We start from the raw sequence: 27,870 nt of genomic DNA, 5'->3' as shown, positions 1-27,870 counted from the left end.
TGGGTTTCTAAAGGTTGTATCCCCTATCCACTCAAGCTTGGTTAGCCCAAACAAGTTGAATGACTGAGTAATAATTCAGAGGCTGACATTCAGGAAGTTTGAACAATGAAAAGAAGCTTTAAATATATGTTTGATGAGGGATGAAATCCAGCAGGTTCTGACAGGTTCTGGAGAACCGGTAACAGAAATTTTGAATAATTTGGAGAACTGCCAAATACCACCGCTGGCTGGCCTCAGAGTGGGGCGAGAATGGGGATTTTGCAGTATCCTTCCCCTGGAGTGGGGAGAGAATGGGGATTTTGCAGTATCCTTCCCCTGGAGTGGGGTGGAAATGGAGATTTTGCAATATCCTTCCTCCAGGAGTGAAGAGGGAATGGGGATTTTGCAGTATCCTTTCCCTGCCATGCCTACCAAGCAACACCCACAAAACCGGTAGTAAAAAAATATCAAATTTCACCACTGGTTTGATGCTTTCCCTTTTTCTTTGTGTATGCATGTAAAGTTTATAGGGATGGACCTGTGTACTAAACTTAAGATTTGCCTTTCAGTATGTTGTCTCAGAGTAATCTTTTTAAAAGATATAAGGCATTTCAGAAAAATCAAATTAAAATTCACGCTAGACTGTTTTTTATAAGCAAAATGTGAATGCAATGATATATCAGAGTGTTAAGATGTTTTTATATAGAATATTCTGCAGGAAAATTTACATATAATAGAAGATACTAAAATTGTTTAGATATATTAAAATAGAATATAAATTGTGCCTTCAAAGAAGCAAGTGTTTGCGTATTAGTGGGGTGGTAGGTATGTGTCTGTGTTTTCTTTCAAAATAAGGGATATACATAAAATAATGAATTTTGTGTTCATCTCTTTTTCTGTTTCTCATTTTTCTTTCTTGTTTTTCTTCAGTCCTGCCTCTGCCTCATTTATCTTTATTTCTGGAGATTTTCTTGATCCTTTTTGCCTTTGATCACATTGATGCTTTCTCAGAGTTTTGTCATACTTCACGTAACTACGGAGTTACTTTAATTCAGTGCAAATGCTTTGTTTGATAAGCTGATTTCTTATTCTTTGGGTTTCTCCTTTGGATTTTTTTTTCTATTTCCCAATTTCTTTTGCTTTAAACTATTTCTGTTCCTTATGTGCATTTTGCACATAACCTTATGCAAAGTATTTTAGAAAGTAATCCACATGTCTTACTTTAGTTGTGACATAATATTCACAGCTAGATATGTCTTTTACAGACAGTATCTGTGGAATGCTGCTATCCAAAGCTTTTTTTTTGCAATGGCTATGTGTATTTTGTTAGTTTAAATTGCTCTTTCGATCTCTGAATCCTGTCACACAATGTCTTTACTCAAATATTGCTTATTAAATGACACTACCTGTAAATCAATGCTAATGCGTTCCAAGTTTCTTCTTCCCAATCCTCAGAAATTCAGCACTGTTTATGGATTTCATATGGATAAAACTTCATTTCCAGCAAGTTGATCTTAAGTCTGTGAGTCTCTCTTATCATCAGAGATGGTCCCTGTAAACTGCTTTTTAGCTCATGTTTCCATTAGGCCAGCTCTATGCCAATTTTGTTAGCATTGCAGTTTGACATCCATACAATATTTTAATGAATTTCCTGGAGTGAGGAACAGAAAATATTCACTGTAAGTTGTTGCAAGACTGATCTGGATCTTAAATACAGAAGTGCTTTTTAGGGTTCTGATGCAAAGGTTAGCTCTTTTAGGAATCATTTTTTCCAGCTGCCCCCTCCCTCCAAAAATATTTTGCAGCAAACGCACACAAATATACATTTCTAACAACATGCATTCGTTTGGTCTATATAACAAACGAATGGCCCATTGGGCTCACCATATCAAAACAACTTACCTTAGATGCAGCCAGAATCTGGAAATAACATTTAACACAGCAACAGGACTTATGCCAAATGGTTCAGTTGAGATTGGCATATGTGGGACCGATTGGTGTAAATAGTAGGGGTGACACCGAAATATAATTTGATCATATTGTACTTATCTATATATTAAATTATTGCATTTTATTCCAATTTCATTTTAAACTGTATTTTATTCCAATTTCATTTTAAATTATATTTTATCCAATTCCATTTTAAATTGTTTTTATGAGATTTAGTAATAATTTGTGGCTGGAACGCTACACTTTGATATGGCCCAAGGGCTAATCAATAAAGTAAACAAACTGAAACAACATGCACTTGTGTGGGTATAATTTACATTACTTGTTTAGCATAGTATAGTACCGTGATGGCAAATCTATGGCACATGTGTCACAGGTGGCACACGGAGCCCTCTCTGCAGGTACATGAGTCTAACCCCAGTTCAGCTCCACTGTGCATGAATGTACGCCTCCCTCTGGCCAGCTAATTTTTGGTCCTCTGCCGCTCATGTGTAGGGGTGGGAGGCATGTGGGAAATGTGCATACATGCACAGGAGGGAGGAGGGGAGTTCGGGGAGGTGTGGGGGCCCTTCCCCCCGTGGCCCATTTTTGGTCCCAGGAGGCTGGAAGGAGACCTGCTAGGCCCAAAATGGGCTGTGGTAGTGGCCGGGTCATGCACACATGCACAGGGGGGAAGGGCGTGCTGGGGGTGTCGTGTGCACCTCACATTATGGGTGTGGGCACGCGATGACAAAAAAGTTAGCCATCAGTGGTATAATATATGCAACATCAATCAGAAGGGGATCTTATTTATTTCCTTTTTTGGAATCTGAAGGAAAAGAGTGTTGGAAACTCAACCATTAGTGAGTTTGAAGTAGAAAAGAGAACATTGCTGCACAGCATTCTCTGTGGATTGTTGTGGATAGCTCACATTCATCATGTTCACTCAGCTGAGGGTGTTGTCTGTAAACAATTTACCTGCAGGTATATTAATAGACTGAAACTGAGATGACTAGGTGTTTCAAGGCAAAAAGTAATGGATTTAAGACCAAGCAAGGTTGATATACAGTCCATTACCACAAAGGAATGGGAGGAGAAAAACTCAGGGTTTAAAGTTAGAGATATACATATATGAGCAGAATCTTAGAAACAAAGAAACTAGTTCTTGTGACTTTATAGACTATTTGTATTTGCAATTTTTTTTAAAAAAAGTGTTTTATTTACCAGCTGTGTACTTGGCTACAGTTGCAAAAGAAATACTGTGAATGCAGTTGGTACTCCTAGAAAGAGATTTATCATGGTAACAGAATATGTTCCAATGTAACAATCACAAAATATCAATATGGTTGATATTTTCTTTATTCTAGAATCCTAAAATTTGGCTGAGATGTATCCAAGATGTATATTTGATTATTTAAAAAATCAGCACCTCTTTTTTGTATATGTATATGTTATACATAGTAACTATCCAAATAGTAACTGTGAGACGGATCTTGGAGTCCTAGTGGACAACCATTTAAATATGAGCCAGCAGTGTGCAGCAGCTGCCAAAAAAGCCATCCCAGTTATAGGTGGCATAAACAGAGGGACAGAATCAAGATCACACGAAGTGTTAATACCACTTTATAATGCCTTGGTAAAGCCACACTTGGAATACTGCATTCAGTTCTGGTCGCCACAATGTAGAAAAGATGTGGAGGCTCTAGAAAGAGTGCAGAGAAGAGCAACAAAGATGATTAGGGGACTGGAGACTAAAACATATGAAGAACGGTTGCAGGAACTGGGTATGTTTAGCTTAAGAGAAAGAAGGACTAGGGGAGACATGATAACAGCGTTCCAATATCTCAGGGGTTGCCACAAAGAAGAGGGAGTCAAACTATTCTCCAAGGCACCTGAGTGTAGAACAAGAAGCAATGGGTGGAAACTAATCAAGGAGAGAAGCAATTTAGAACTGAGGAGAAATTTCCTGACAGTTAGAACAATTAACCAGTTTCCACTTGCCTCCGGAAGTTGTAAATGCCCCAACACTGGAAGTCTTTAAGAAGATGTTGGATAACCATTTGTCTGAAGTGGTGTAGGGTTTCCTTCCAAGCAGTGGGTTGGACTAGAAGACCTCCAAGGTCCCTTCCAACTCTGTTATTCTATTCTATTCTACTTATCATATATTTGTCTATATATCTGGGCATACAATACAATATATGTTAGTTTTATTCATTTATGATTCAGTATATTATATAATCCCAGGAAGTAACTAAAGTTAGAAACCTAGTTAAGCAAGCTGTGAAGAATCAGACATTCTACCTATTTTCACTAAATAAGTATAAGTGTAATCTTTATTGTCATTGTACTTAAATACAATGAAATCAGAGTATAATAAAACCTTTTGGGTCTAGATGTAATTATAAAAACATTGAATTTAAAAAGTCCTCCTTTCAAAACAGACCTTGACTTTAAAACTGGAAAAACTAGGGAAATCCAACACAAAAATTGTATCTATCCTGTTTGATTTACGTCTTTATGGTTTGAATGTAGTTCTTGCACTGAATAATAAAAGACAGTAGCAATCAAAAACCAGTATATACCAAAACAAAATAGTAATATACAATTCAGCATTCATTTAGCCATGAATACAGTAAATAATCTATAACATATAATTATAAACAAGAAACCTATAAAATCAATAACTATTCTGGATAACTAAACTTAGAGAAGTCTATTTTCCTAGTATGTTATTAGGAACATTTATATAAAAGGTGTAATCAAAACACTAACAGTATAAAATATTTACTTTTGTTGGTCAATAACCATCTAATAAACTAAAATTCCAAAATAGTAACCTTAACAAACATCCATTTGTAATCTTGATATTTTAGTATTTTAGTTAATTACATGGTTTAGAAAAAAGAGTGCTAGGGTACTGTATTCTCAGAAATCATTATGCAATTAACCTCTTTTGATATCTGCAGGCGATATAACAGTATTTAGAAACCTTCAGAAAAAGTGTATAAATTCTATCAGATAGAAGATGCTAGAGATAACCTGAGTCTGGTATAACGTGCAATTAATGCTGTCAAATAGTGTGCTAGTTTTCCTGCTAAAGGATCATTATTAAAAATAAAAAGAAGAAAAAACAGTGGCTTCATTTTTACCACTTTCACATACTTCTAACAGATCCAACAAAAGTGTAAGAAGAATGAAGATTTGTGCGTTAGGTTTTCTGTAACATTGAATTTTAGAGTATCATTTCTTTATCTAGAATGACAGGATGATATAAATTGCATTGATGCATTCCGTTTCTTCCTACAAAGAACTATGCTTCAAGTCTTTTCTAAAAATGACCGTGAGCTATAGCTCACCAGACTTCACATGGCATATTGAGGATCACTTTCAAAAGTGAGTGGGGAAACACAAATTTTGTGGAGCAGGAAGCCATTTTTAATGGGGAAATTATGATATTTAATTTTTCTCATAACCCAAAAATTGCAAAAAAAAAAAAAAAACCACCAGGAAAAACAAAAGAAAAAAGATTATGATCTGTCTCTAGGTTTTCTAATGGTTACTTTTTTTAGGTTACTTCAGTTTAATTCTTTGTTTTTTTTTAATAATCCTTTTTGTTTTAAAATCTTTATTAAGTTTACAGAGCTACATTGGCTTTTGATATTTTCCTTTTTCATTTCATTGTTGGATTTTTTAAAATGAAATTGCTATCTTTATTATTTATGTTAAATCATATTTTGGACACATTACCTTCCATTTGCGTACAATATTTTAAATCACATGTATTTGAGTGCAACAAAAGGACAAACTCCAAAATAAAAACAGTTTGGTTTAAAATTAAAATACAATTACTATTTATTTCTCATATATTTACTCCTGGGAACAAACAGAATATGTTGGAAACTCAGCTTGGGCTTTAATACTTCCCTTGTTTATCTTTATAACTGCAGGACATTATAAGTACAAAAACATGCCTTGTTGCTAAGACTTAACACCAATTTGATGACACCTAATCAATCAATTCACCAATCAGTTATACCTAATGAAATCTATGTGATTTCATACAGACTCCAAATATGTCTAAGGATTTTTAATCCAGAATTTGATATTTATTAATATAAATTCAAAAAAAAATCCAATCTTTATTAGAAGGGTTAAAAATAGAAACATTGCAAAAAAGGTAAATCCAGTTATTTATCATAATTGTTTCTTGAATATTCTGGAAGAAGTGACATATCTTGACATCAAATTATTTGAACAATTATATTTTATGGAGTATAAAGAAAAGCTATTTCACTTTCAAATTTTCACCGCTAACTTTCTGAGGGGGTAAAAAAATCACTGCAGTAGAGCATGTTTTCAGTGTTTCATTATTCTGTCATGCAGAATCAGAACTTCAATATTTCATACAGTGATGGGCTTAAGCAAGAAGATAAATGATTCACAAAAGCACACAGCATGCCGTAGACAGAATCTTTTTTGTAAACATAGGAGACACATCATTTTTGACACACTCCCACTGATATTGCAGAAGGGTGCAATGATAACTAATTGTTTAACTCTGAAGTCCTTCACTGATTCAAATTAAATGGCAGTTGGTTAATTTTAATATTCACCCCCCCCCTCTCTCTCTGACTCACAAGCTATAATTTGTATTTAATGGTGGAATGACACATAAGTTAGCTCTCAAAAGTTTGTAAGTTTGTTCTGTGATAAAGTAGAGGTATGTTTACTGATTTCCTGAAGACAAAGTCAGGAAATTCAAACATTTATAGCCCAGATGTCAGAGTCCATTTATTTATTTATTTTAAAATATGACAATGATAAAATATTATTATTATTTGACAATATCCAAATTAATATAGCATTCCTTAATTATAACACTCAATATTTCTATTAAGCAAATTGCAAATCCTAATGATGCTAGTTGAAAACTATCACTGCTAGAGTTCCTGTAGAAATTTGAAAATAAGATATTTAACATACAATCAATTAGAATGCCCAGGAAAAGATGTTAAAATGGGATTAATCAATTCATTACATAAACAAAGATAAAAGGTACAAAAGAAGAGTGTGTACACCGGTATATGTCTTTAGGAGGTAGCTATTATGTGAATTCCCTCTTCACCGTAATATCATACATATAAATATAAATATACAGAGATTATTAATGTAAAATTAAAGGAAAAGGCTTTTTCCTAATTTATTCTAAAATATACTTTGACACGAGATATTTTTGACTTGTAGGTCTTGGTGGACAATGTCTAAATTCCTCTATTCAGCTTGACTGATTGTTGAGGGATAGGCTAAACCAAATAAGCATATCAAAACTTGTTCCCTATCTGCTAACAAGATTGTCCAGAAATAATCCTCCAAAGGGACTAATATTAATTGGCTAGAAGATATTCTAAAAATATATAATTTATAGCGTATTTAACAGTGCTTTTTTCAGCGGAAGTCCAAGGTCTGGCCCAGCACAAACAAAGAGGCATAGAACAATTCTGAGTTACATATTTATGTACATATACATTTACATTTACATATAGATCTGGACAAAGGTAGGTTTTCCTATAAAGCTGGAAGAATCCCAAATGTCTATATATTTTATTTGGTTACCCAAGCAGGAAATGCAGCAATTTGCATGAAAGTAGATAAAAGGCAGAATTAGTTGCAATGTTGTTGCTCATCAAATACATACATTTAGAAAGAAGTGTTTTAGCAAGTCCATTGTGCCTAATCTGTAGTTTTATGTCATACCTCCCTTAGCTATGGACCGTTACATGCAGTGGTGGGATTCAGCTGGTTGGGGCCAGTTCGATAGAACCAGTTGTTAAATTGCTGGCTGGCCCCACCCCTTCCTGCTCTCTCCCTTTCACATGTTCCATTTTGGCTCCCAGGTAAATGCAGACAGACCTACTAGGCCAAAAACAGAAATTTACTCTTACTGTTTGCAAGGCTATGTTTTTACTGCAGACATCTTTTTCTGAGGGGCATGGGGGATGCAGCACACAACCTCTACCGCCATCTTTGCTTCCAGGAGGCTGCAGAGAGGCCTATTAGACCCAAAACAGTGTGCAGAGGGGTGGCGCCCCCCTTGCAGCCTATTTTTCCTCCCAGGAGTGCAGGAAGCCAAGTGCTGCCTATCACACCCCCTGGCCATGCCCACTATGGCCACGCCCACCCAGCCAATCATTAGGGCAGAGAACTGGTTGTTAAATTATTTGATTCCCACCACTGGCTATATGTTATTACAACTCATTTATTCCTTTTAATCCATCCATTCTGATGCAAGAATCTTGCTCGTCCTAAATCAATGGGTTAACCAGACTAAGTTACAAAGGAGAAATAACCAGTTTTAATATCAAAAACTTTATTAGGGACATAATTGGAGACAAAGAAGGAAGCAAAGGGGATTTAGCTTATAATAAATGAGATTGCCTTTAATTCCTCCAATGCACACTGCCACATCAAAGGTAAATTTAGCTACTCCAAAACTTAGAATACTACTGAAAGCTGTTGGTTCCCCTTTAATAAGGAAGAGTTATAGTAGAGAAATCTCACCATGCTAATAGATGGTATATTTATTTTAAAAATTCCAGAGTGCTCTGAAGCATTTCAAGAGATTCAAATCCAAAGAACTGTTGTAAAGTGTATATTGAACTATTCTTTTAATTTGTGATGATATCTTTCAGAAATTTCTATCATGATTCTCCTTCAGCTTTTTCTACTCACATTCTTTCATCCTGTCTTTGCTTCCAATTCCTGGATCATCCTCATTGCCTTCACTATTACTGTTCCATTTCAAGTCAATCTTTTTCAAAATGTAATGCGCACAACTGGAAACAATATTCCAGACAGAGTCTGGTTAAAGGAGAAGAAAGTGTGTGATCCCTCAGATAAAGATGTCTGCAGTAAAAACATAGCCTTGCAAACAGTAAGAGTAAATTTCTAGCAAGAGTTGAGTTAATTAAAGTGGATTATCTTAAAAAAAACACTTTCTTTTCTTGTCTCTCACACCTAGACTCCATTGTTTGGGTTGAAAGTAAGAGGCAAAGTCATAATTATTTGCTTTCTTGCCATCTTCTTCAGCTTGTAACTCTTTTCCATGAGGAGTACTTCCAAGTTAGATTTTCTCCAGTCTGTAAAGATGCATTTGATTACGGTTCCCAATCAAAATAACTTTGCAGTTGTCTTTTACCAGTTTCCTTTTTTTTTTCTTAGTTCTAAAACCCATGAAGGTTGTTTAGATTTTATTGATGTCTTAGAGGATATAATATATTGTATCATATGAAAATCTGATAAGCATTTCTTTGATAAATTTGATGCTTCCATTTTCCCTAAAATCAAAAACATCACAATAGTCCCGTCCGTCCCCCCAGTGTCTTCTACATCCATTACGTCAATTCCTAGTAGTGGAAAATAGTATATTTCTAAGAAGTTAGTGATGGGACATGGTGGCTCAGTGGCTAAGGTGCTGAGCTTGTTGATCAGAAAGGTCAGCAGTTGGGTGGTTCGAATCCCTAGTGCCGCATAACGGAGGGAGTTCCCGTTACTTTTGCCAACCTAGCAGTTTGAAAGCATGTAAAAATGCAAGTAGAAAAATAGGAACCACCTTTGGTGGGAAGGTAACAGCGTTTCGTGCGACTTCGGCCGCATGACCACGGACTTCGGACAGTACTGGCTCTTCGTCTTTGAAATGGAGATGAGCACCACCCCCTAGAGTCAGGAACAACTAGCACATATGTGTGACAGGAACCTTTACCTTTACCTAAGAAGTTAGTAATAACAACAATAGGACCCATTATTTCCCAGGAAAATCTCCTGTTGCTTAAGTTTTTGAATATGGGAAATACTGTATATCCAAAATATTCCATTCTCTGTGATGGATCTGAAACAAATATAAAAAAGAATTAGTAAGAGGCAACATCAACAGGCCACTAAGAATTGTTGTTCAGTGGTCCATACAAGATTGATATAGCATTCTTCTGAAAATGCAAAGGCAAAATTTGTTCTGCCAGCTGAAACAAATGCGACCAAACAATGTTGTCAAACCAAATTATCTCAGAGAAATAGTTCAATGATTGTGGAATCTTCAGATGGTTTAAAAGCCATGTCATTCCACAGTTACTTTGGCATTATCAGTTTTGCTTTAAAATGCACTTTGTATTGGAAAAAGTAATAGCATAAACAGAGAGTTGATTAAAGGGCAGAACTCATAGGAGACCATATGAAGCATGACAGAAATACAGTAAACTAATGTTGCTTTAATTATATTTTTAAAGTGTTGTATTTCTCCATTCTTCACGGTATTTCAAATAGCTATTTGATTCATCTGGGAAATTGTATTTATTCTTATTGAAGAAAATATGTTTTACAAAAATCTTAGGGATAATAATTTCCAGATTATTTGTTGCTTTTTTTTTGGATAAAAAATAATTTATATTGAGAATCTTCATTTGCAAATATTGTACAATTCCCTGATATTATAAAGTTGTTTTCTAGGGAATTCCAGTGTTAATTTAAAAGAGTTGTGATCACTGTCACTATTCATTTAAAGGGGATACAATAATGTAATAATTATAAAATAATTATGCTATAAATTATATGGTGCATTTAGTAAACTATCAATTATAAGTTTAATATCTAAGGTAGAGCTTTCTTCTGTCTGGATTTCTGGATTTCTTCCCCTCCCTCCCTCCTTGAAAAAATTCAATGTCCACATAAACAGTGTGTTGTCTGGGTGCAGTTAGTTTTAAGAAATAGTAATAATAATAATAATAATAATAATAATAATAATAATAATAATAATAATAATAATAATAATAATAATAATAATAATAATAATAATAATAATAATAATAATAATAATATACTTGAAAAGTATTGAAGGCAAAGCTGACCAAAAGCTAACTTGGAACTGGTTAAGATCAGGAACATTGAAAAAAGAAACAGAAGGCTTCATTTTGGCAGCTCAAGAACAAGCCTTAGCCACAAACTACATGAAGACAAAAATTCAATATGTTACCACCAACAGCAAATGTCGCCTCTGTAATGAGAAAGATGAGACAGTCGACCACTTGATCAGTGGGTGCAGCAAAATTTCACAAACTGACTACCTACAACGCCATGACGCATTGCTAAGATCATTCACTGGAAATTGTGCCAAAAGTTTGGATTTGAGTACAGCAAAAATCACTGGGACCATCAGGCTGAGAAATTTTAGAGAATGAGAAAGTCAAGATCTTGTGGGACTTCAGAATTCAGACTGACAGGCACTTGGCCTACAACACACTGACATAACAATAGTTGAAAAGAAAAAAGTATGGTTCATTGACGTTGCAATACCTGGAGATGCACGAATTGAAGATAAACAGCAAGAAAAAAATCACAAAGTACCAGGACTTGCAAATTAAGGTTGAGCGACTGTGGAAAAAGAAATTGTGTGTTGTTCCGATTGTAATTGGAGCCCTTGGAGCAATACCTAAAGGACTACCTCACTATTTGGAAATTTTAAATTTATCAGATTTAAACATTCTGATTCTACAAAAAACTGCCCTACTTGGAACAGCTTATATCCTCCGACGTTACCTTAACAGTTGCTAGGTCCTTGGTTAGCACTCGAGCTGTTAAGCTACCAACCAGCCCCAAAGGCTGTGAATCTCACCAAAGATTAACCATGCAATAATAATATTCATAACAATACTAATCACATAAGAACAACAACGAACTAATATCATGAAAGCGAAAATACAAAAATCCATTGACAATCCAAACTGCCAAGTTTGCAACAACAAAGTTGAAACTGTTTCACATTTAATATGTGAATGCAGCAAAATTGCACAAACTGATTACAAAGCTAGACACTATCGAGTTGCTAAATTAATCCACTGGTCGTTATGTAAAAAATATGACTTACCTGTATCCAAAAAGTGGAAAAGCTTACGAAAATGAGAAGGTGAAGATCTTGTTGGACTTTCAAATACAGATGGATCGTCATTTGGAACACAACACACCAGATATCACGGTTGTAGAGGGCCGAAATGTACAATGTATTGACATTACGTTACCCTGGAGATGCCAGAGTCAAAGAAAAAGAAATACTTGAAATGCCATGACCTGGCCATCAAAACTACGCAATTATGGATTGGTACCATGTCCAATAATTTTTAAAGATACATCAACAAATTGCAATTCCCTGCAATAACACCAGCGGAACTGCAAAAAACTGTGCTACTTGTAACATCGTATATTTTAAGAAGATACTTGGTAGAAAAATAGAGTTACCATTTTATTTCATTTTTCCTTTTCCTTTTGTCTTTCTATGGCTCAAACATATTTTTCCCCAGCCCACTAAATGTTTAATATTAATTGGGGTGAGGTGTTTTTTTTTTTTTTTTTTTTTGCATTGGTGTTACAAAAAAACGTAGTCAGAGCTTTTAGACTATGATTTGTATACTATAGGAAAGACCTTACAATCTAATTAAAATGAGATACAGTCAGTCATGGCACAGCATAAAATGTTCCATTTATTTTTAGGGCCTAAAAATAGCAACGTAAGTACTAGCTTTAACAATGGGAAAGAACATACTTGTACTGGAAGAGAAAGCACAATCTCCCTTTTATTATTTTATGAAGCTCATTAACTGCAGCCTGCTTCCTTTCTGGCAGTTTGTTGAAAAATCTTTGGAGAACAGTGATCCCTGGCTTTTAAATGCCTCTGTAGTTCACTGGGTTCAATGTAATTGTTGCTGAGCCTGGGAAAAAAAATGCTATGTGGCTACGTAAAAATGTACAAGAGGAAGAAATTAAAAGACTAGTTTTCACAGCAGTGGAGCTCATAAGACGTTGCAGGTGGGGAATCATATTAATGAACGTTCTCCCCTCATTCAAGTTTGTTCCACATCCAAAATAAAAGTACTCCTAGATAAAGGATAGTCAGCAACCCATATCTATGCAAATTTTCTACAGAGAAAGAGTGAGGGAGACCAAGAGAAATAGATAAGGTTTGATCAGGGGATGACAAGATTTCTGGAGCGCCAGCATGTATAACTGGTGGGGTCTAAATTATAAAGAGAGGTACAGAAGAAGTCACGGTGGTCACTCTTGCTAGACAACCACTAGGAAGGACAAAATAAATCCACAAAGGCAATTTGGGTGACTTTTCATTCGAGGATGAATTACAAATGCAGCTTTAGCCTTGACTTACAAGCACAATTTATTGCATTTTTAACATAGAATCTGAATTCACCTGTGTTACTTATAGCTTGGTGAGACTTGAACTCTCGGGATACTGGATGAAGGCCCCTCTGTCCTATAAGAATTTAAGCCTAAACAACATGGTATTGTGATTCTCTGAATATTTTCACACTGATAGATATCAGCACTATGCAGATAGATACAAGTAGATAGAGATAGAGAGATAGAGAGAGAGATGGAGATCAGATGATAGAGAATTATGCAGATAATGATGCAAATGTTGGTGTAGATGTTGATATAGATGAAGATTTAGGTGTGTGTGTGAGAGAGAGAGAGAGGGAGGGGAGAGAGAGGGAGGGAGGGAAGGAGAGAGAGAGAGAGATTTCCAGCTACAGCTATATGTGTGGCATAGCTTTGTCCACATTTCATTACTGGACAATCTCTGTGTCCATGTGCCACAAAAATATGGACGCCTACGGTAGAGAAACTAAAGATTATATTAAACCAAATAAGTAATATATTTCTTTTGGCTATGAAGGTCTTTGGATTTTCACTTATAAATTTTGACATATAAGGGAAAGATGGGGTAATCCCATGTTAGTTATTTCAGCAATAACATTTGTGGAACAAAAGTTTGTTGCAGAGTAAAAAATAAGCAGGGCTTAATGACACTGAAACCCTTTTTCGTGCCGTAGAATTTTTAAATCAAAAACTTCATACATGTCTTGTCCAAATGTCTAAATTAACAAGGCAGTCATCCACATCAATAAAATGCAAAGGATGAGTCACTGCTATTTTGTCAGAAAAGATCAAAGACATATTGCAATGATGTTTTTTAAATACCTTCATTCAAAGTTTTTCACTCCTTATTTTAAATACAAGGTCAACACGACATCTCTTAAATGCTGATTGCTTAAATGTAAAAACCATTTCAAAATCACTTTCAAGTCTTGGGCTTATGGGAGAAATGTTTAGCAAATTTTACATCAAGACTATCAGGAAGTATTTCATTCACTATTACAGTTCTTGTAAGTGTGTCCACAGATCAGATTGTGGTGACTTTTAAAAGTAATATTCCAGCATGAATTATGAATTCTCTCTATTCCCCCCTTCTCTCTGTCTCTCTCTCTTTCTACCTGAATAATGCATGAATAATAATCAACTTTTTAAAATGGGCACCACAACTTATTCTTTGAAATAATTATTCTTTGTTTTATTGAAGCTTGATCTATTTGTGATAGGGAAAATTGTCATTAGGTTAGCTGCCTTTCAATTGACTGCCCAAGAATATGTGCATAATGGAACTCGACATTTCAAAAATGGTAAAAATAATGACTGCTTTGAACACAGATAATTTTCAGAAAATATCAGTGTTTCAATTTAGTACTTTTAATACATTTTGCAGTGCAAATTCAACCTGACAGAAAGGTTTGTTAGTCTGATTAGTATGTATGTGTATGTGAGAGAGAGACAGAAAGAGCCACATGCTCAGACCCAAAGAGAGAGAGAGAGAGAGAGAGAGAGAGAGAGAGAGAGACAGACAGACAGATTGCCCATATGGCTCTGTTATTATAGTGCTCTGAACACATGCGAAATATATGTGAAGAAAATAAGAGTAGATCTACCCTTCAATAATTACATTAAGTAATTGTACCAATTAACAACCCAACAGAAGCATAGAGCAAAGGTTTTATTTTTCCTTCTTAAAACCTTTTTTTGGTGATTTCAGGTCCAAATATGGAAATGGTGGAGGAAAGGTATGGCTGCCATCTACAGGGAAGTCAAAATGATAGGCTCAACGGGAAAATAAAAGCCCTGGGCCTTTTACATTTATTGTGATGCATGTGGCATTTATTGTGTGAGGTGTGAGGCTTCAATCATCCAGTCATATCCTTCATTTTGTTGTCATTTATGACTCCTGTGGATTCCCCTGTAGGGTTCTCGGTCTGTCTGCTAAGGTTTTAGCTTCTTATTTCTTGAAATGATACTAGTTTTGAAGACAGACTATATCCCTAGACACCACTATCACATATATGAGAATATCAGTTAGAGAGTTGCAAATATGTGCTTCATGTTTATTGCCCACAGCCAAGCAAGCTATGCAGCCAATTTGACATTGTTGTCTTTAGGATATCTCTGCTGACTATGTCCTTCCTTTGAGTCACCTGACTGTGTCCTTCCTTTGAGTCACCTGGTTATATCTGGCAATAATCTATCCATGTTCTATATGGATAACATCTTACCTACCAAATTTTGTGCCTGGAAATTGTAAGGTGCAACCTAATAAAATAGATATGTTTCCTGCAATGTTTATTCTGCTTCTCCCAAGAAAAATGGAAAGTCTTTGGGTCACAGGGCATATTTCATTTTGCTTTGGGCAACAAATATGAAGTATATATTGAATTGTGTGTGCGTGAGCATGCAAATACTCAGTTATAGGGTAACTTTATCATATTTATGGACACATCTGTCTTTAATGGAATGTTTAATAGAACATTTTACTCTTTTAACTTTTGGGATGGCATCTATGCGCATATCAGCCAGCTAAGGAACAATATTATTGATTTGTGGTTGTTTATTGAGGAAAATTTAACTGTGGTACAGAAATGCAGAAGAGAACTATAGTAAATAAAAGGTCACGATCCTCAAGATCATCAGAACCATCTTAAAAGTTCTGAAAGTTAGAGGATTTTGTTGACTTTTTGGGCTGAATCAAAGTAGAATTCAGCAATTTTATACAAATGCATGTGGATCCTGGTCTTAATTGGCCTTACACTAACTTTTGTTGGCATTATCCAGTAAGGGAAAATTTAAGGAGCATATTAATACTTAATATATATTACTTAATTTAAAATAGCTGATACCAACATTTCCATAAAAACAGTAAGTAAATTACTTGTTTTGTGACAAATAATTGTCTTTTCTCTGCATAATAGATACGGATTATTGATGCAGGAACTTCTTAAGCTTTTGTATTCATTAATATGACAGAAAGAGGGAGGCAGGGAGCGGGAGGCAGAAAAGTGGGGAGAGGGAGAGGCAGAGAGAGAGAGAACCGAATTTCACTTTTGAGAACATTTATGTCGGGTATAATGGAAGGTATAGGCAACCCGATCAGTGGTATGTATTATTGTGTTGATTTGTATTAAAAATGTCTATTTTAAAGAAGTTGTGTCAGTCATGAATCACAAATATGTAATTCAAAAGTGTATAAAATGTATGTTTCATTGTGGATGACCTTTGGCATGTGTTACAAAATTATGTTTATTGGGGAACATTAACCAGAAGCACTTGAGATTATTAAAACAAACATACATGTAGAACTAAGTCATACAAAGTAATAATTGCTTCTATAATTATAAAAAATTATAGAAAAATTAAAGATCAATTGCCTAAGATGTGGAGACTCTAGAAAGAGTGCAGAGAAGAGCTACAAAGATGATTAGGGAACTTGAGGCTAAAACATATGAAGAACGGTTGCAGGAACTGGGTATGTCTAGTTTAATGAAAAGAAGGACTAGAGGAGACATGATAGCAGTTTTGCAATATCTCAGGGGTTTCCACATAGAAGAGGGAGTCAAGCTGTTCTCTAAAGCACCTGAGTGTAGGACAAGAAGCAATGGGTGGAAACTAATCAAGGAGAGATACAACTTAGAACTGAGGAGAAATTTCCTAACTGTTGGAACAATTAATCAGTGGAACAACTTGTCTCTAGAAGTTGTGAATGTTCCAACACTGGAAATTTTTAAGAAGATGTTGGGTAACCATTTGTCTGAAGTACTGTAGGGTTTCCTATCTAAGCAGGAGGTTGGACTAGAAGACCTCTAAGGTCCCTTCCAACTCTGTTATTCTAAGAATCAAAATCAGTCATTTTTGCTACATCTCATAAATGGAAGAAATGTCCATGCCAGAAAATTGATAGAGTATAAATTGTTTCTTGCCTGTTTTTACAATATTGTTTTATAGTTTCTGTATAGGTTACTGTATTATACACTATGATATACTGTATGATACAGTAACGAGGATCATTTAGACTAGATGAAGGGGGATAACAACATTTGCCAGGTGAAGATTGAGGACTATTTCAGTATAAACACAAAATAAATTACATCTACCAAAACTAATACCAAGGAATGAAATTCTCTCTCAGATGTTAAAAGTTTCCAAAGTTTCATTTTTATTCGAAAATACTTTGTAAGTACTTTCCAACTTCATTGAAACCATCTATCTTTTGGGGAGAAAATAGCAAGATGATATTTTTTTTCTTCCTCTTACATCCATAACTCTTTCATGGATTACTTGCTTTTACATTTATTCATTTTTTTTTTGTAGCTGGGTTCTGGGTTTATTCCTCTTTGCCAGTTTTAAAGCTCAGATAGATTTCTGTAATGATTTTCACCTTCCAACATGGTTATGTTAATTTAAATTAGATTGCCTTGCATTAATATAATGATTATTATAACTTTGTTTAATTTATCTAAATAATAATTCTTCTTCTTCTTCTTCTTCTTCTTCTTCTTCTTCTTCTTCTTCTTCTTCTTCTTCTTCTTCTTCTTCTTCTTCTTCTTCTTCTTCTTCTTCTTCTTCTTCTTCTTCTTCTTCTTCTTCTTCTTCTTCTCATTTAATAAAGCAGTTGGTGTAGTGGTGGTAGGAGGAATTTGTTTAGGATGGCCGTGTCTGTTAGATATCAGTGGAGATTCCCAGTCATCTATCATCTATATCCAGTCTACAACACAGCCCTTTCAACAGTTCCAAGAAGGCTCCACACCCTTTGCACTATTCAAGCAACCCCGAGGACACAGATAAACCTCCAAGTGCTTCAATGACCCACTAAAAGAATGCAAATGACCAGCTGTCTGTAAGGAATATAAATCCTTCCATTCCCCACCATCCAGTCAGAGAAACAAAATGTGTTCAATGAAGAACAATTTACTGAATCTGTTCCAACACTTTTGCAGTGCCCAGAAGTAGAACCAATAAATGAGATGGAATCTGACCAAAATAAATAAAATGGGAATTTTTTTTTCTTCATTTTGGAAAAGAGAATAGACATTTCTTTTATTAATTGGCTTTCCTTCCAAGTTACTTTTAGAAAACTAGATAACTTCAGTAACTTTAGGAAGTTTTGCTCTCCTTATAACCTAGTTTCCCACAATTAAAACTTTTCACATTTTCACCACCATAGCATTTCTGTATTGTAGGAACATTATATCCCAACCTATTGCAATTCTTAATTAACCTTTGCCAGAAGAATAATGTGGGGTTCCAACTCGAGCTGGGTCTGTGGTGTGAAAGATGAAATAAAAATGAGATCCAGACAGCTGTGAGAAAAAAAATATATTTATTCCTAAAATCAAAACAGTTTGCATTGAGGGGCAGGCTGCAGAGAAATGGGGTACAGCAGCAGTTTTTTTAAAGGGGAGCTTGTCCGTGATGTCATGTGCTGATTCTAGAGTGGCACTTGAGGGACACGTGTGTAGGTATATTCATTTTGGTGAATATGCAGTTCCTCTGGGAAACATAATTTAATTAACTCTGTTTGTGTTTGCAGACCTTATCCTTTGATATGTGGATTAGGTCTGGGTAACTTATTTGAGGGTTTGAAGAAGTTTGCTAAAAAATATTTTCCCCTCTTTGCTGTTCCCCATCAATTATCTAGTGGAGACACTGTTTCTCAGACCATGGTGGATTCTGTTAATATTTTAAGGGAATATGGAAACTGTATAAAGAGTAAAATATATTTTAATATAACACTTCTCACACCTTGTTGTGTGTTTCACATATTTTTCTTCTGCTTTTCTTTTTATCTGTTTAACCTAAAGTATTCTAATCAGGTTCATTTGGAATATTAAGCAGTCTCAAATAATAATCATCATCACACTGAGATTAATTAAACTTCCAACAGTGTAATAAAAATTATATATTACGATATTGAAATGGAAATATATATATATATATATATATATATATATATATATATATATATATATATATATATATATATATATATATATATATATATAATTTGTTTTCGTAGATTTTCACGGGTGTAGGTATGCTGGTTTTGTTGTATTCGGGTCTTTTCCCGTGTAAGGTTGAGATTGTCTTTGCAACGTTTCGGCAGTATATATATATATATATATATATATATATATATATATATATATATATATATATATATATATATATATATATATATATATATATATATATATATATATATATATATATATATATATATATATATATATATATATATATATATATATATATATATATATATATATATATATATATATATATATATATATATATATATATATATATATATATATATATATATATATATATATATATATATATATATATATATATATATATATATATATATATATATGTTTTCTTTCTAGGCAAATTTATTTTTTTCTTAATTTTTGCTTGCATCTGGCCTTTGCTAATCATACTTACAACAGGAAGAGGTCCAAATCTTGCTCCGCACAATTTCATATGATAGCCATGTGGCTTTCTAATTATTTTTCCTCCCAACATATATCTGTAACAACTTATTCCTCGTTCTCATACTACTTTTCATCCTCTTTTATCCTACTGAACTGAAAAAAAAGTGACTGCACGTATACCTGTTCTATTATGGTTTTGTATACCGGTGTAATTTTAGTGTATATATGGCCAGAAGTTGAAAAAATGTATACAGTAATTCATTCAACTTTTTTCTTTTCTTGTTTTTTTCTTAAACCTTTTAGTGGTTTTTGGCCAGTTTGTATTTTTCCAGACATCTCTCCATGATGTGGTCGAAGTATATGACGGGCCAACTCAGCAATCCTCCTTATTATCTTCACTCTCAGGATCACATTCAGGTATCTCATAATAGAATTGTTCTAAATATGTTACATATTGAAATGACTTTCACTCTAGGTAGTTCTGCTGAGCATAATTGGTTTTGAATGTAGAAGAACAACCAAGAACGCATAAATTAAAAGATTAATTTGAGGCTCTTATGGGCTTATGGGAAATCAGTTGAAAGAAGAAGAAACAATGTGATGCGTGCCTTAGATTATCAGTAATTATTCTGTAGAAGTTGGGAGGGGGGGATCTATATTTTTATACAGTGAGGAAATGATTATTTGGGAATAATTGGGGAAATAAGGTGGCATCCAATGTGAGTTTCTAATGCTTTTCTTTATTTTCCAGGCTTCAAACAATTTTTTGTAACTATTCTAACAAATAAAAGAGCAGTGGTCATTAATATTCATCTATTTCTTAAGATTTAAAAAGAGCTACAGCACAATAAATAGTTGCATTACGGTGATTCCAATTCTCTGTAATCTAAAATCCACTTTCCCATCAAAGGTAATAATTTCAACATAATTTAATCAGAGGCAAATCCCATCTTATTTTTAATTAATTGCAGATAACGGGCAGTTCTTGTTGGAACTCCATCATGCAAGAAAATAAATGTATTCCTTCCATCATCTAGCATGAGATAAATTCAACGAGCATCCATCTCTTCTTCCACTTGCAGGATCCTCAAAGCTATAGTTAATTAAAGAATGCTGGAGATGTGCCTATAGGCCATGCATTCAGAAAACAGCATATGTAGTTTACACCTCAGGGGTGCATATTAATGACAGGATTATGACATACAAAGATTTAAATTGAAAGATAGTTGACATGAACTGACACCACTATTTACAGAAAGAAAATATATTATGGAATTTCATCTGAATTTTTTTTAAAAAAGACTTCCCTGGCACTACACATTCATTCTATTTTAAATTTCATAATCCAGACCAATTTTCACTTTGTGTTAGTGCCGAAATGTTGGAAAACTATCAGCCAGGCAAGTAGTAGGGATCAAGTGGGAAATTAGCCTTGAATCATTGTGCAGACACAAGAGAACTAGGACTGATCCATCCCCCCAATCAATATATTCTAAATAACATTCTCTTTATCTCTTTCTTTACAAGTGAAGGGAAGCACTTGTGGGGAAACTCATGTATTATAGGCAGAATATAATCAAGTAGTAAGCTTGAACCCTTCGTATGTGGATCTGGTTGCTTTGGCCTGACATACAATTGCCTTCAGTTTTGATGAGAACTCTAAGCAAACTGACATTCAATAAAGTGAATAGCTGTTCTTAGAGTGCCATTCATATTTCCTGAAAGAAGCAGAGTGGAGTTAGCTGCTATGTATTCTCTTATAGTATATTCTATTGAGCCGTGGTGGGACAGTGGTTAGAGTACGGTACTGCAGGCTACTTCTGCTGACTGCCAGCTGACTGCAATTTTGCAGTTCAATTGTCACCAGGCTCAAGGTTAACTCAGTCTTCCATCCTTATGAGGTTGGTAAAATGAGGAGCAGATTGTTGGGGGCAATATGCTGACTCTGTAAACCGCTTTGAGAAGCACTGTAAAGCAGCATATAAATCTAAGTACTATTGCTATTTCTGTGCTCCTCTGGAGAAAAATCATATTTTTATTCCTTCTCCCAGAACTATGCCACTGGAATTATTATTATTATTTTTAAAAAAAGGAAAGTCCTTTCATTCACAGAGAGACTGATATAGATAGTACCTTAAATTGTTACTAGTATTTATTTGATAATGTTTCATGCAAACAGATTTCAAAACACCGTAATAATCACTGGTTATTTCACATATTTCATATGGAACAGCATATTATTTATTTATTGTTCCTCTGTGTATGAATTTAGCATGTATAGATTTTATGTATTCCTTGAGATACTCACATTTATGTGTTAAATTTGATATGATCCAAGGAACATTTAGTAGTTTTGAAATTCTTGAAGAATTTAATTTCAGTGAGATCTGGAACTATTTAATATAAGCAAAAATTGATTATTTTTCATGAAGTATTCTTTACAGAACGGTCTTTTCTCAAAAAAACCATCTCTACCATAGAGTATGATGAATTTTATAGATAGATTTGTCAGACTGTATAAAGAGTTCTGCTGAAACAGATATTAGGGTCCATATTTTGTTATGAACAGTTGATATCAGATTATTTCTTGAAATAATGTAGGAAAAGCTTGTACTGCTGATATATTCCAGAATATAATGCAGAAGTATTTGGGGATGATTATTTAGAATATATTAAAAAGGAATTACGCATCTTCTGAACATTTTCCTGAAGTGTTAGGGGTCAAACCCCTAAATAGGTAGTTGCAGTACTTCATTGTAGCCAAATAACATAAGTTTACATTTAGTGAAACTCACTCCTACAATATCAATTTAAAAGATTTAAACAAAGTTATAAAGAAATATAAAATCTTAGAACATTGTCCTTGGTATCAGCATAAGAGAAAAGGCCCTTTCCATTGATGAGATAGATGTTGATCTTTTTCTGCTGGTTCTTAATTTTGATAATTAATAGTAGGAAGATTTTTAAAAGAAGAAATATTGTTCATATCCTTTTTTTGAAAGAATGTTAAAGGTGGTTCTATTTATACACTCGGTATAGATTCTGCTTCTTCAAACTTCGAATTTGCAGGCTTCTGCAAATTAAAATTTACTTCTATGGAGATAATAATCATGTTGTTCAATGTTTCCGAATCTCAGAAATTTTGAAACATATGATCTTCAGTTCCCATAATTTCTCAGCAAACGTGCAAACTGAAGAATTCTGGGAGATGAAGTCCATACATCATAAAGTTACTGAGGTTGAAAAACACTAATTTAAATTAAACATTCGAACTAAAATTAAATCAAACCAAACCCCAAAAGATTGTTTCTTTTCAGCCCATCTCTTTAAAATATAAAGTTATAGCCATTCTTACTGAACAGTCTGTCTCATTATTACTGATAGATCTTACAGATCAAGAAATAAATGTAAAATTCCAAACAAAACATTATTCATGAATATCCTTTTCATGTATCTCCTGGTTTCCCCCTATCTATCTCTTTATTTGTGCCAGTTTATTTATTTAGGAGATCTATACTGCCTCCTATTCACGCATGGTGACTCAAGGCGGTTTACAAAAATATAAAAACACCATATAAAAACAATAAAAGAGAGAATCGTAAATAATAAAATAATCCCCACCCTATCCCGGCGACATCATATGAACCATTTAATGGGCTCCATCCCATTCTGTGTTCCCCAGGCCTGCTGGCAGAACCAGGTCTTCACTGCCTTACAGAAGAGTGTTTGAGTGGGGGCTGTTCTAATATCTGGGGGGAATAATGTTCCTGTTTGCTTTCAAACAGCGTAGTCAGAGGTGGTATTTACTTAGCTTCCCTACCGGTTCACAAATGTGTGCGTGCATCTACCTCCGTGCATACGCTAAGCCAGGGGTGTCCAAACTTGGCAACTTTAAGACTTGTGGACTTCAACTCTGCTGGCTGGGGAATTCTGGAAGTTGAAGTCCACAAGTCTTAAAGTTGCCAAGTTTGGACACCCTTGCGCTAAGCCTTCTGCACATGCGTTTTTGGCTTAAAAAGGGCCAAAGGGGGATGCCATAGAGCCAGGGAGGTAGGTCGGGGCCACCAGCAATTTCCAGTACCTGTTTGGGTGAACTGATCCAAACCAGTAGAATATCACCTCTGAGTGTAGTAGACAATGAAATAATAAGCAAAGGCCATTAGTTATTATAGACTTATTGCAAAAAATAAAGCCCTTCATTTTATACAAGATACTTACAGGAGAGTAAGAATCTTTGAAAGATTCAGCAAATGAGTTTGTCGGATTCTTGACAGAAAATTGTTTCTGAGGTGCAGTGTTTGTTTTCTTGAGTAGGAGAATCCCTTCCGCTGAGCTCAAGAAACCAGATAACTGTCCGATTTACTTCAGTCGGGCCTGTTACAGCCAAAGGATTTCATTTCGTTTATCAAGGTATGACACATAAAATACCTCAAACATGTTTCAATTAATTGGATTTGCTAATGTCTCACCTTTTAGTGATATTTCAGTTTGTGGGTTTTTATTTACAAAAACATTGTATTACCATTATATTACTATGTCTGATTATTATGAATGTTTCCATTATTAACATTCTGAAGAAGATATAGCAATGTATAAACAATAGAAAATCTAATGGTCATCCTGGAATGCATGAGGGCCTAAATGGAATGAACTATATTGCATGTTGTAGTATGTATTTAAGCAGATCTAATGCAAAGTCTCTTTGTGTTAACCTGAATCTCAAAGTTCAAACTAAAGTCTTTTTGTTATTAACCAGAAAATCTGCTGTTAGTAGGAATGCTGCAAAAAAGAGAGTTACTTTCTCTCTCTCTTTCTCCTTCCTTCCTTTCCTCTATCCCTCCCTTCTCTTCCCCTCCCTTTATTCTTTCTTTCTTTCTTTCCTTTCTTCGCTTCTTCCCTCTCTCCCTCCCTTCCTCTCCTTCCCTCCTGCCCTCCCTTCCTTCTTTTCCTTCCTCTTTTTTGCATTTTTCTACAATGCTTTCATAATTTAAAAAAGGGTTGAAATCTAAAGGGGAAATGTGATGACCAGACCTTTTTGCTATTTCATTTCTAATCTTATATATTAATATTCAGTCTAACCTTTTGTTTAGATATGTATTTCTATATCTGAATACAGACAGTCATATTACAGAACTAACTTTGTTATTAAAACATGTTCTTTGAATTTGCAAGGCAATCCTATCCATGAGGAAAAAAATGGGGGCAATCCAGTGTATATAAAGAGTGGAGCTTTCCATTGTTTCTCTTTTTGTAAATGGATAAGACACTTTAAAAATAATTGCATGTCAACATTTGCTACTATAATTTAGCCTTTATAAATCTGGGTATCAATATGACAACAAGAGTAGACATTCATTAAAATGTAGTTAATCGATTTAAATATCTACCCGTCACAGAAATAAGAATTTCGCTTTGTATATTAATTCAATGAAGCAGGAGTTTTCATATTATTTTGCGAAAAGCTTGATACAATTGTTCTGTTACATAATGGGAATGGAAGTTTTTGTTGCATTTCTAGACATTTGAGCCTCTTCTTTGAAACTGTGATAAATTATATTTAGGATTATTTCCTTTTCTGCCATGAAGCAGTATGCATTCTCTATACTGTGTTTCCAGCGGTTCCGAGAACAAGTTCAACCCAGTGCAGTTCGGTGCCTGAACCACGATTTGGAAAAAGAATTGGAAATGAATTTGCCGTTGGTTCGTTGGTCCTTTTTGAGTGTAATCCAGGCTATATACTGTATGGGTCGATAGCAATTAGATGTGACACAGTGCCCAATGCATTGGCGCAGTGGAACGATACCCTTCCTACATGTGTTGGTGAGTGGCCAAAATGTGATTATTTGCAGGGGGGATTTCTATTATTATTATTATTTTACAGTATGGGACGTAGGATTTATTCTACTATCTTTATGCTTCAAGATCAAATGACCAGTTCATTTGAACCTGTTATAAACCCTATAGCTGTGATGACGAGTCTATGTCATGCGTGCCCGAAGTGGCACATGGAGCCATGTCGCCTGGCACATGTTCCGTCACCTGTTCCTCTTCCAGGTTTCTGGCGTGCATGCGTGTGCAACAATCAGCTGGCCTTCGTGTGTGTGGCGGTGCCAGAAACTGGAAGAGCTGGTCTTCCATTTTACAGAGTGAGCATATGCGCTAGCCAGCTGATCATCAAGTGCATGCGTGCCAGCAACCAGAAGACTAGCTGGCCCCTGCACATGCGCGCACCGGAAATTGATGTTTGTTTTCCAGCACATGCATGCTCCCTGGGCAGCTCCTCTTCCAGGTTGCATTCCAGATGAGCGTGCACACTCCCTTTTCATCACTCAGGGCTGAAAAGGTTCGCCATCACTGCCCTGTAGCATTGTAACACAATGCTCTCTTGCTTTTATGATTTTTAAAATTGCCATAACTAAAAGAAAAAAACACACCCCTCAAAATTGAAAGGAACTAGCATTTTCTTCAGGTTGGTGAAGAATCCGATTCATCCATGAACAGCGACATATGTGCATTTTATTTGTTTGTTTGTTTATATGCTTCTTCAATTGCACTTGACCCTAAGCAGAATACACAGGAGCTCGACTGATTAAACTGATTAAACCAATATAACTGGTCAACTGATTAAAATAGACTAGTTAAAAAAATACAGCAGTAACATACTGGGGAGGGGGAGGGCAGGTTGGAACAACACGTGTTTGTTACTACTGCCTTATTCATTTTATTTATATAGTCACCCATTTCAGAATAAGTAACGGCATAGCATACAGTAAAAATATAATAACAGTAAACATTTCAAATCTGTTTCAGTAAAAAGGGTGATTAGAATGTTGTGAAAAATCTATTTTCTTACTAGATTTTGAAAATACATGATTGCGTTACTATAGGCAAATCCTACTCACTGCTTTAAAAAAAGTAATTTGAAAGGTTTCCAGACTCAGTTTATAATGATGTATTGAATCATTATATTCCTTCAAAGATGATACCTCCAGGATTTCCTCATTCCTGTTTTTAAATTATTGTCTAGTGCTATGTTTCTCATAAGTATAATTTGTTGTCATTGTACTTAAATACAACGAAATTGAAATCTTGATAATTTGAAGTTATGTGAACTTCAAGCCTCAGAATTCCCCAATCAGCATGCTTGCTGTAGAATTTGGGTTGTTCAGGAAGTCCATGTATCTTAAAATTGCTAAGGTTCAGAAATATTAGTCTAGTCCAGAGGTGGAATTCATCAGGTTCTGACCAGTTCTGGAGAAACGGTAGTAGGAATTTTGAGTAGTTTGGAGAACCGGTAAATAACAGTCCCGAGTCCCTTCGGGGAGAGGGGGCGGTCTATAAATCAAATAAACTTGAACTTGAACTTGAACACCTCTGACTGGCCCCTGCCCACATCTATTTTCTGCCTCTCCAGTCCCAGCTGATCGGGAAGTTTAGAGGATTGGCCAAAGAGATGAGACGAGACACTTCTGAGGCGATTGAACAGCATTTATTGCAACAGAAAGGCAGTAAGAACCATATACAGGCAATTCAGCACCTTCCCTGTTTGACAGCTATTTATACGGAGAGTAGCCAATGGGAACGACCTAAGCAGTCCGCGTTTAGCCAAGCCGCATCTTAGCCAATCAGGCATGGCTTGGCTGTTGCCGGCTGCTAGGTCGTAAGTTGAGGATATTACACTTCTTCCCCGCCAGCGAGGACACAGGTGTGTAAGTAGCACATGCGTACTCGCTTAGGTAGGCGGGGTGGTGCTGGATCCGCCCAGAACACCTCAGTTGTATAGGAGTCGGTGGCAGAGGAAGAGATGCCCATGGAAGCTCCTCCCTGAAGGGAGTGGAGCTCCGGGTGATGCCATCTTGGCCTACCCCTGAAGGCGGATCCATCGAACCAGGTAGGCCGGGGTGAGGGGGCGCGCCCGTAGGGAGCGAAACAGGGCCTAGCTGCCAGTAGGTGGTGGCAGGACCCGGGAAATTTGAATGACTTGGACTAACAGGGTGGGGAATTCCAGGGAAAATGTCCGCGGCTTGAGGAGCAACTGGGTACATTTGCCGGAAGGCAGCAGCAGGATAGGAGAGGCCTGGCTGGGTGAAGGCCTCGCACGGGAGCGAATTTGTTGGTGGCCAAACGGGCCTTGGCAGAGCAGGGGCCGGCTGCTGTGTAATGGTGGCCTGGCTCTGTGGGTCGGTTGGAGAACAGGCGTCTGGTGGAAGTCGATGCCTTAACTGATCCACATGGCGCCTCCACTTGGTGCCATCTGAGAGGGCGACCCTGTAAGAGCAGGGACCAATTACTGACGTGACGGTGGCAGGCA

At 35.6% G+C, this 27,870-nt stretch overlaps 1 protein-coding gene across 1 annotated transcript in view; it reads left to right on the top strand.

The window, feature by feature from the left end:
- The window catches only part of CSMD3 (CUB and Sushi multiple domains 3), a gene marked incomplete at its 5' end in the record, with an annotated part of 706,489 nt that overhangs the window by 518,962 nt on the left and 159,657 nt on the right, over nucleotides 1–27,870 (top strand). The window contains 3 exons of the mRNA XM_081953230.1: nucleotides 19,863–19,976; nucleotides 23,874–23,969; nucleotides 25,176–25,379. Of these exons, the coding sequence (XP_081809356.1) occupies nucleotides 19,863–19,976; nucleotides 23,874–23,969; nucleotides 25,176–25,379 (414 nt within the window). The remainder of the gene's footprint in view (nucleotides 1–19,862; nucleotides 19,977–23,873; nucleotides 23,970–25,175; nucleotides 25,380–27,870) is intronic.

Source organism: Natrix helvetica (assembly GCF_964273705.1).
Source record: "Natrix helvetica genome assembly, chromosome: 4".
In the NCBI taxonomy this organism is placed as follows: domain Eukaryota; kingdom Metazoa; phylum Chordata; class Lepidosauria; order Squamata; family Natricidae; genus Natrix; species Natrix helvetica.
Note: the sequence above shows the minus strand (reverse complement) of the source record. Positions and strands in the feature narration are given on the sequence as shown.